At 59.6% G+C, this 9,911-nt stretch overlaps 1 protein-coding gene across 1 annotated transcript in view; it reads left to right on the plus strand.

The window, feature by feature from the left end:
- Positions 1-9,536, plus strand: part of SLC7A5 (solute carrier family 7 member 5) — a 36,571-nt gene extending 27,035 nt beyond the window's left edge. Inside the window, exons 3-10 of the mRNA XM_012466072.3 lie at positions 518-623; positions 1,133-1,177; positions 2,549-2,672; positions 3,385-3,488; positions 4,340-4,436; positions 5,628-5,777; positions 7,413-7,590; positions 8,893-9,536. Of these exons, the coding sequence (XP_012321495.2) occupies positions 518-623; positions 1,133-1,177; positions 2,549-2,672; positions 3,385-3,488; positions 4,340-4,436; positions 5,628-5,777; positions 7,413-7,590; positions 8,893-8,948 (860 nt within the window). The 3' untranslated portion in view covers positions 8,949-9,536. The remainder of the gene's footprint in view (positions 1-517; positions 624-1,132; positions 1,178-2,548; positions 2,673-3,384; positions 3,489-4,339; positions 4,437-5,627; positions 5,778-7,412; positions 7,591-8,892) is intronic.
- Positions 9,537-9,911: the final 375 nt, after the last annotated feature.

A 9,911-nucleotide genomic window follows, 5' to 3' on the forward strand; every position in this document is an offset into this window, starting at 1 on the left:
GGATGGACCTGTGTTCCCCAGGCCTTTCCTGCTAGCCCAGGGGGAGAGGGTCTGTTCCAAGCTCCTCACACCTGGAGAAGCAGGGGCCTGGTGCCTCTGGGCCTGCCTTGGTGCCACAGCCAGGATGCAAACCCAGGTCCCCTGCCTTCGTACCGTCTTGACACTCATGTCATGAGGTCTCAGGGAACGTTCTTGAAGTCAACTGGGGCTGCTTGATCCCCGCCCCCCCATAGACGAGCGTCTGAAAGGCCCTCCTGGGCAGTGGTCAGAGCTGCCTGTCCTCTCAGGTGGGCGCAGGGCCTCCAGTGGGGCCACCTTCCTCCGGTTATAGTTGGAACCCCGCAGCCTCCATGTGGCTCAGCAGGTGCATTCCATTTATTGGTCACAGTGAAGACCCTTGACCGCGGCATTTTTGTTTGCTGTGGTATTTTGCTCCAGGAGTATTCTCGAACTGGTAGCATGACCTGCGCAGCGCTCTCTAACCAGCATTCCTTTCTCTCTCTTTGGCCTCTGCCAGGTGATGTGTCCAATCTAGATCCCAAGTTCTCATTTGAAGGCACCAAATTGGATGTGGGGAACATTGTGCTGGCTCTGTACAGCGGCCTCTTTGCCTACGGAGGATGGTAGGTTCTGGAATGTCTGGGTCCCTTGGTCTGGGGATACAAGGGACCTTGGTCCCCGATGGGTCCAGGAATCCCAAACCTCCCACCCATCTAGGAGTGGTTAAAGGGAGGGGAAGGTACAGAGTGGCAGGTGACCCTCCAGAGTCACCCACATTCCTAGGAAGTGTGGGGAGGCTGCCTGCTGCAGCCCTGCCCTGGCTCCACGTCTGCGTCTCGGCCACAGCAGAGGCAGCACGTGGAGGCAGCTGAGCCCTGCAGCCCATCTCCTCCAGGACCTGAGAATCACCCCTGTGGGCGAGCGGGCAGGGAGCATGCAGGAGGCCTGGAAAGGATGGCAGGGACCCCCGAAGCAGACAGGAGGCTGAGCTCCCGCTCCAAGTCCACTTTCCAGCCCAGCGAGCAGCCCACTGGCACGGGGGTCTCATCAGCCCGCCCGGAATGCTCTCTCCCCAGTGATTTCTTTTCTGTAATGAGGATCATACAGTTAAATACTGTTCTCTAAATTTTAGGAATTACTTGAATTTTGTCACCGAGGAAATGATCAACCCCTACAGGTACGTGCAAGAATGGACGGAGTTGTGCATTTTTGTTTCTGTTTTTTTAAATTAATAGACGATTTATTTAGACAGGAATACGTATGTCATTGCCAGACTTGATGTTAGAGGTTAAGTGTCTGGTCCAATTTTCCTTCCTGGATACGTTCTTCTTTCCTATCCCTGTCAGTTTTGAAAACATGATACCGGAAGGAGAGGGGCCCAAACCCACACAGAGCTCCCCCAAGTGAGTTTGGGAGTGGGTCTGCAGTGAGGACAGACATTGCTGATCTTGCTTCGGTCCCACGAATCCAGGCAGGGTCTTCCAGGCCCTCTCGGCGGCTGCGGTCGTCGTACTGAAGCAGGGACTCTCAGTTTAGCCTGGCTCTTTTTTTGAGACGGAGGCTTGCTCTGTCACCCAGGCTGCAGTGCAGTGGCACAGCCTCGACTCATGCAGCCTCTGCCTCCTGCATTCAAGCGGTTCTTCTGCCTCAGCCTCCTGAGTAGCTGGAACTACAGGCGTGCACCACCACGCCTGGCTAATTTTTGTATTTTTAGTAGAGATGGTGTTTCACCATCTTGGCCAGGCTGCTCTCAAACTCCTGACCTTGTGATCCACCCGCCTCAGCCTCCCAAAGTGCTGGGATTACAGGCGTGAGCCACTGCACCCGGCCTCAGCCGGTTCTTAAGGCCAACCACTGGACTGGTGCCCACCGCGTTGCCAGAGAAGTCATATTCGGCTGGGTCAAGGTTGGGGGCAGAGGGTCCAGGTGCGACAGACAGAGTGTGTTTTGAGAATGACATCTTGGCGACCAACGGCACAACGGCTCTGAGTCGTCTTTTTTCATTATTTGAATGTGAGACAGGAAGCAGCCACATTCCACTGGAAGCCTGTTGGTCGGCTCCGGCCTGCTCACAGGAGAGCCGTGACTGGGGCCTGGGTGGCCAGCAGGATGTAGGGGTGGTGGCAAGGTTTACCCAGAGAACAGGTGGCAGCTGAGGCCCCCACTCAGGGCAGGACGGTCCAGAGGAGCTGCTCGGGCTCTGGGTTCTGGTCCCTGGCTTGGCAGCTTGTGAGCAGAGCGTTAGGATTCAGACCCGGCAGCCTAATGTAGCTCTCCCGAGCCCTTGCAGTCACCCAGAAGAATCCCCATTTCTCAGGTGGGGAAGCTGAGGCCCGCGGCCAAGGCACCAGCCAGGCCTCTGCAGGTCCCCTCTCCAGGCCCAGGCTCCTGCCCAGCCCGTGCTCTCTCAGCGCTTCCCACCTTCCTCAAGGAGCCAGGCACAGAGGCCGGAGCTGCTGGTGGTGGGGAGCCCACCTGGCTCCTGGCCACGGGGTTTGGCCTTCAGCCCAGGCTGCCCTGAGTGACGTGTCGCCCCTGTTCCTTTCAGAAACCTGCCCCTGGCCATCATCATCTCCCTCCCCATCGTGACACTGGTGTACGTGCTGACCAACCTGGCCTACTTCACCACCCTGTCCACCGAGCAGATGCTGTCATCGGAGGCCGTGGCTGTGGTGAGCCGCTACCCGCCAGCTTCCACCAGGGCCCTGAGAGGCCTGCAGACCAGAGGGGTCCCCCGCATCTCCAAGCCTCCCTACCTGGAGGGCTGGAGTGGTGGTCCTGGGTCTCCTCTCAGAACAACCGCAGAGGGAATGTCTGGGAATCGTCCTTATTGCAGGGGAGAGGGGGTTTAAAATCTGATTCCAGGCCACACCCAGAACCAGCTATAAGCCAGAATGCCTAGGAGACTCAGGGCAGCGGTCATTTTAAATCTGAGTATTGAAAAGTTGGCGTCTGCTGCAGACTGGGGTTTGCTGGAAGGCGTGGCTGCTGCTGGCTCGGCAGGACAGAGGCCAGGCCTGGGCACTGCTGTTGGGCAGCTTCTGGCCCAGGGCAACAGGGAGTGGGAGCTCTGGCCAGCTTCCTACTGAACAAGCTCTGACTCCCAGCCCACCGCCCACCGGGCACCGTGCTGGGCCTGTGAAGGACCCCAGATGGGGAGGGCAGAATCCCCACATGGAGGCCACAGCTTGCTCCAGGGAGTTCCAGGGGAGTGGGGAGATCGGGGCCCTCAAGGGCTCCCCTACAAGCAGGCCGAGCAGAGGGAAGTCCCCCCAGAGGCCAGAATCCAGCCCGAAAGGTTCTCCTCTGCAGAGGGCTCTTGGCGACGGCGGGAAGGGCCAAGGGCCCGCCCGGCAGGGCCCAGCTCACTCTGTGTCTGCCTAGGACTTCGGAAACTATCACCTGGGTGTCATGTCCTGGATCATCCCCGTCTTCGTGGGCCTGTCCTGCTTCGGCTCAGTCAATGGGTCCCTGTTCACGTCCTCCAGGTGAGCGCAGCCCGACCCCCTACAGGTGAGGGAGGCCCAGGCCTCAGGGCCAGGTTCAGCATGCTCTGTGTCTGTGAAAGTTTTGCCTCTGAAACTGGGGATGCGTTATTGTTAAAGCTCAAATAGGCCGGGCGCAGTGGCTCACACCTGTAATCTCAGCATTTTGGGAGGCCCAGGTGGGCAGATCGCTTGAGCTCAGGTGTTTGAGACCAGCCTGAGCAACATGGCAAAACCTTGTCTCTACAAAAATATACAAAAATTAGCCAGGCGTGGTGGCACATGCCCATAGTCCCAGCTACCCGGGGGGCTGAGGTCAGGGGATTGCTTGAGCCTGGAAAGTCGAGGCTGCAGTGAGCTGAGATGGTGCCTCTGCACTCCAGCCTGGGTGACGGAGTGAGGTCCTGTCTCAAACAGCCTGGGTGACGGAGTGAGATCCTGTCTCAAACAGCCTGGGTGACAGAGTGAGGTCCTGTCTCAAACAGCCTGGGTGACAGAGTGAGGTCCTGTCTCAAACAGCTTGGGTGACAGAGTGAGGTCCTGTCTTAAAAAAAAAAAAAAGGAAGCACGAACTTTGCCCCTCGCCTCCCAGCCCTGCCCAGAGGCCAGCTGTGGTGTCCTAGGTGCCCCATGGCCACTTCTTTACCCCCTGGGGCTGGAGTTTCTGTCCTTGCCAGCTGAGTTGGTTGGGGATGCAGAGAGGCCCACAGCCAGAAGCCAGAGGGTCCTGTTCCTCACTCTGGCGAGAGGCCCAGACAAGCCAGGCACAGGCCCCGTCCACTCCCAGCCTGCCACGTCCCCGTCTGTCCTGGGTCGTGAGATGATGGCTGACTGCCTCTCCGCTCGGTCCACAGGCTCTTCTTCGTGGGGTCCCGGGAAGGCCACCTGCCCTCCATCCTCTCCATGATCCACCCGCAGCTCCTCACCCCCATGCCATCCCTCGTGTTCACGGTAAGCCTGTCACACAGCCCCGCGCCCGCATCCCTGGGGGTTGACCGGGGGCTCCCCAGAGGGAGGCTGCCACAGCTTGCAACTTTGTCCGGGGTATGGACTGGGTGTCAGCTCAGATGTGGCCTGGAGACGCAGCGGAATGTTTCCTCCTGCCGAGCTCCACTGAATGCCAGAGAGTGCTGAAGGGGCTTTAGATTTTATCCCAGAATAGCATATGGTGGCTGCCACAAGCAGTTCAGACCATCGGAAATGCGGGAGACAAAAGCTCCACCCCAGGTGGTTTGCCGCCTGCCGGCCGCCTAGCTCCCTCCACCTCTGCCTCCGCAGACGCTGCTCAGTGTCAGGTTGTCTAGCGGGGTGCATCATGCACTGTTCTTCTGCTTCTCCTGCGTCTTTCTGTGCCAGCCCGCGGGATTGCCTTAGTTCCCTGTTGCTGTGTCACAAATCGCTCAAAAGTGTCTAAAAGGAAAAGTGCTTATTATCTCACAGTTCCCATAAGTCGAGAATTCAGGGAGCTGGTCCCTGGGGCTGTAGTCTCATCCGAGGGTGTGACCAGGGCTGGAGAGGCCACTGACACAGCTGCTTCCCCCAAGGCCAGTGAGAGCAGCAGAGGCAGAGGAATCTGTGGGCTGGCCTCAGGTCCTGGCCCCGGCTCCTCCCCTGTGTTAGAAGCGAGTTGGGAAGTGCAGTATGCCTGGGGAGCTGGAGGGAGAGCAGCCCACAGTTCTGGGCTCCCTGGAGCGTCCATGAGGACTGTGTCTTGACAGCTGCACTGGGGGCTGTGGAAACTGTCCTCTTGATGGACACTGGGTTAGGTCAGGTTGTGGTCCCCACAGAGCCGCAGTCCAGGGACCCAGCTGCAAACGCACACTGTGCTCTTCACCTGTCCTTGAAACCCAGAGGTGGTCTCCTTTTCTTCCACTCCCTCCAGCCTCCTCCCCTCCCACGTCCCCCTCCCTCCTCTTTTCCCTCCCTCCTTCCGTCCCTCCTCCCTCTTCCCCTCCCTCCTCCCTCCCTCCTTCCCCCTTTCCCTCCATTAAGACCTCCTGCTCAGATGAGATTTCTCCTTTAAAACAATTCCTGCAAGTGTGCTCAGCTGGGCACAGCCAGGCTAGACAGTCCGCAGTGGCCGCCGTCGCCTCCCCGGCTGGGCTGTGGGCCCGGGCTCAGCCGGCCACCTCTCTCTCGCAGTGCGTGATGACGCTGCTCTACGCCTTCTCCAAGGACATCTTCTCTGTCATCAACTTCTTCAGCTTCTTCAACTGGCTCTGCGTGGCCCTGGCCATCATCGGCATGATCTGGCTGCGCTACAGAAAGCCTGAGCTGGAGCGGCCCATCAAGGTGAGCCCGGCTCCCGCTCACGCAGCTGCCCTCACAGAGGCAGGGTCCGAGGGTTTGAGGACCCGAGGTCGGGAGCTGGCATCCCAGCTCAGCCTCTGGACCTGGGCCAGGCCACGTCCCCATCAAGCTAAACCAGGGCTTACTTTGCAAGGGGTCCCAGTGGGAGGGGGGCGAGGCCGTGTGCTGGGAGGGGCGTGAGGCTGCCTGCCCGTGCTTCTATAGCAGACACGGCGGTCACCTAATTCCGGTGTTGACCGTTGACCAGGAGCTGGGGTTCCTCAAAGGACAGCAGACAGACAGAGCTCCCTCGAATGAAGGGAAGCAGATGACATTGCGTGAACCCACAGGGCCTGGCGCAGTATTCACAGGGTGGTCGGTTGTGCTGGGGGGTGGAATGCAAGGTGTGGGGTGCCTGACCCTAGGAACCCCTGGGCCCAGCTGGGCTCTCCCCATCCGCAGCAGCTCCTTGCAGAGGGGCAGCTGTTGTCACTGAGCTGCTTTCTCCGAAAGGGGGCCGTCCCTCAGAGGACATGCTCCCGCCCAGGGCCCAGCAAGCCCCGCCACCCTGGCCTTGACACAGGAACGGAGCACAGAGCTCCTGGTGGCTGCTGCCAGCAGCTCTTGTCACTCAGCTGGCATATGTCTATCACGGGAGCCCAGCTCCCCTGCCGGGGCCATCTCACCCACTGTGTTCCTGAAGTCTGGGGCCAAGTGGGAGGCCTGTGAACCCTGTTTAACAAGGGCTTTAAAATATAGTCAGTACAAGAACCCAGATGCAGCTCTGAGAGAAGACTGTGTAGGGCGAGGAGGGAGGCGCCCCTCCTGGGCACCAGCTTGTGCCTGCCATGCCAGCCTGGCCACAGGACCTTGGAGCAGGAGCCAGCAGAAGGCCCAGCCCAGCCCAGCCCAGGAGAGGTGGCACAAGGCAGTCACTGGCCATGGCAGTGGCTCCGCTCCGATAGAGAGCTGGGCACGGGATAGGCTCTGCCCACTGTAAGCCTGGGCACAGAGTGGACATCTGTTCCCTGGGGACAGAGCAGCCATGCAGCCTGCACTGATGGGACCCGTGGTCAGCTCTGCGTCTCCCAGGTGGCCTGTTTGAGTATGCATTCGGGACAGCTGAGTCCCACAGCCATGCCCAGCAGCGGGTCACGGGCTGGGCCTGCAGGCTCCTTGAAGCCCTGCTTGGGTTCTGTGCTGGGTGAAGTCCATCGGTCTCCAAGAGGGCAGTCTCCTGGCTTCTTCGTGGGTGGCCACTGTCTCCCGGAAGCATCAGGCCCTGCACCTCCTGATGGCTCAGGGTTTCCAGGCCCGTGGCATGGGAGTGGAACCGTGACCTTCCCTGCCCATGGGACGCCTCCGGAGACAGAGGCGGTTCCTTCCATCCCGCAGCAGCACCCACGTGAGCCTCGGGCAACAGGCCTAGCACTGTGTGCAGAGTCCAGGGAGGGGCAGGTAGAACTGTGTGTGAGGCAGACGGGGTGCAGGTCACATTCCGGTGACCTGGAGGTCAGCAGCGAGTGGGTGTGGAAGGCCCAGGAGGGCCGAAGAACCTTGGGGCTGGGGGAGGGAGGCTGGACAGGAGGGGCTCCAGCACAGCCGCAGAGCTCACCCGGGTCCTGTCCTCTGTCGCAGGTGAACCTGGCCCTGCCCGTGTTCTTCATCCTGGCCTGCCTCTTCCTGATTGCCGTCTCCTTCTGGAAGACCCCTGTGGAGTGTGGCATCGGCTTCACCATCATCCTCAGCGGGCTGCCCGTCTACTTCTTAGGGGTCTGGTGGAAAAACAAGCCCAAGTGGCTTCTCCAGGGCATCTGTGAGTGTCTCGTGGCCCATAGCCCGCGGTACCCTCTGCCTGGGGTAGTGAAGGGGGTTGAGAGGCGTCGGCCGTCTCCACCCACATGGTCCAAGTGCTGGGTGGCAGGAGGGTTCAGGTCACTGCACTGTCCGCCAGTGACTCACGGCCCACGTGTTTCAGAGATAAGACACTCAGTGCAGCAGCAGCTAATCTCTTAGGACAAGGGATTCCAGAAATTAGGCTACTGCAGCCAAGTAACAAAATCCTGCCGGCTGCCACCAGCTGCCACAGCAGACTTACCCAGCAAGGCAGAGGGAGGCCAGGCACGGTGGCTCACACCTGTAGTCCCAGCGCTTTGGGAGGCTGAGGCAGGCGGATCACTTGAGGTCAGGAGTTTGAGACCAGGCTGGCCAACATGGTGAAAACCCATCTCTACTAAAAATAAATAAATTAGCTGGGCATGGGGCCACCTGTAATCCAGTCTACTCAGGAGGCTGAGGCAGGAGAATTGCTTGAACCCGGGAGCTCGAGGATGCAGTGAACCAAGCTCCCACCATTGCACTCCAGCCTGGGTGACAGAGCGAGACTCCGTCTCCAAAAAAAGGGGGGGCAGTAGGACAAACCCCTCTACGGTACTCTCTGCAGCGGCCGCCCCGAGGGTGCTTTGCCACCAAGCTTAGGACCCTTCCTCAGTGCCTGCAAATGTGGCTATGTTCCTAGAAGAAGGCCAGGGTGCCTGCGGGCCTCGACACTCATCACCATGTCACTAGGTGGCTTTTGAAAGTCATTCAGGACACCAAGAGCTTAAAGCAAAACCCCCTCTCTATCCTGAAACAGTCTCCATCCCCAGAGCGATTTCTCTAGAAAGTCCCGAGTGTGACAGGTCTTCCCAAGGACCCCTTAGCAGACTTGGCTCCTCCAGCTAGCTTTTCCTGCAGGGCGGCCTGGCCGTCTGGGACCATGTCCAGGTTGCGTCCCTGGCATGGCCCAGCAGGAAGGCCCATCGTCTCCCATTGCATTTTGCCAAGACCCGAGGGCCTGGGTTGTGTGCTCCGCGGGCCGTGCTCCCGCTCCGTCCCCAGGGTTCTGGAGCAGATGCCACACTTGTGCATCTCAGCAGCAGACTGCCTCGCACACCCCGTATCCACGTGCTCAAGTCAGGAGCCCTCCTTAAAATCCTAGCTTCTGGCTTCTCTGCTATTTCAGGAGGGGTGGTGGCCCTGGGTTTGGTGACAGGGCTGGGGGAGCCCCAACTCACGCCCCCATGTCCCATGGTGCCGCCCAGCCCCCAGACTAACACAGAGTCTTCTCTCCTGACAGTCTCCACGACCGTCGTGTGTCAGAAGCTCATGCAGGTGGTTCCCCAGGAGACATAGCCCGGAGGCCGAGAGGCTGCGGAGGAGCATGCGCAGAGCCCCGAGCCCACTCCAGTTCCCCGCCATCCACGGCTCAGCTGCGCACCCAGCGTCCCTCGCTGTCCTCCCAGGTCAGGCAGCCGAGGCTGCTGTGGAAACTCTGGTACGAATCTACGAATCTCGTCCCTCAAGTGAGGTCCAGCCTGGGACCCAGGCGGGGCCCGCGCTCCTGCCAGGAGCGGCTTCTGGTCTCCTTGGGTCCTTTTCCCTACCCTCCTTTGTTTACTTGTTTTTTTTTTAACTTAAATTCTGGGTCAAGTTGACACCACTAAGATGATGTTTTTAAGGGGCTCGGAGGGCAGGAGCCTTCCTTTTTCCCCTTTCTCCCCTTTTTTTCTCCCGCACACTATGTGTCAGGGACCAGATCACTGTCCCTGGGCGCACAGAGCTACTGAGACTTGGAACCTCATCGTGACTGCAGACCTGCACTGATGGCCGGATAGCCGGCCCCGACACACGTGCTTGGCTTCTTTGTTTTTTTATGGTTATAAATGCGGCGACATTCATGAAAACCGCCCCGTGGGCTTATGTCTCTCTGCCTTAAAGACCCAAGATAGGACCCTCCCCGCCAGTCCCAGAAGAGATACGGCCACTGCAGAGAAGGTCTGCAGAGCAGAAACTCAGCCACAGGGCGGTAGCAGGGTGGAGGTGCCTGGAGTGGGGCGGGTGGGGGGCCGGGCAAGGTGAAGAATCCAAGGTGGGTGATTCCAGGGGTCCTTCCAGGAGGTGCTCCAGGCCTGTGGGACTCCTGAGACACCATCCTAAGCCGGTGAGCAGCCCTGGGGAGTGGGCATGCTGGCATCCCTGCCAGCTCCCCAGGCCTGGCCTTAGGGCAGTGCGGCCTCTGTGTCCATTTTTGGAGGCCGAGCTCTGGTTCACGCAGACGAAGCCCTACACTTCAGTCTTCTGGAAACAGAGACAAGA

This window comes from Aotus nancymaae, unplaced genomic scaffold, assembly GCF_030222135.1.
Source record: "Aotus nancymaae isolate 86718 unplaced genomic scaffold, 86718_ANA_hifiasm-v0.15.2.pri h1tg000095l, whole genome shotgun sequence".
Lineage (NCBI taxonomy): Eukaryota > Metazoa > Chordata > Mammalia > Primates > Aotidae > Aotus > Aotus nancymaae.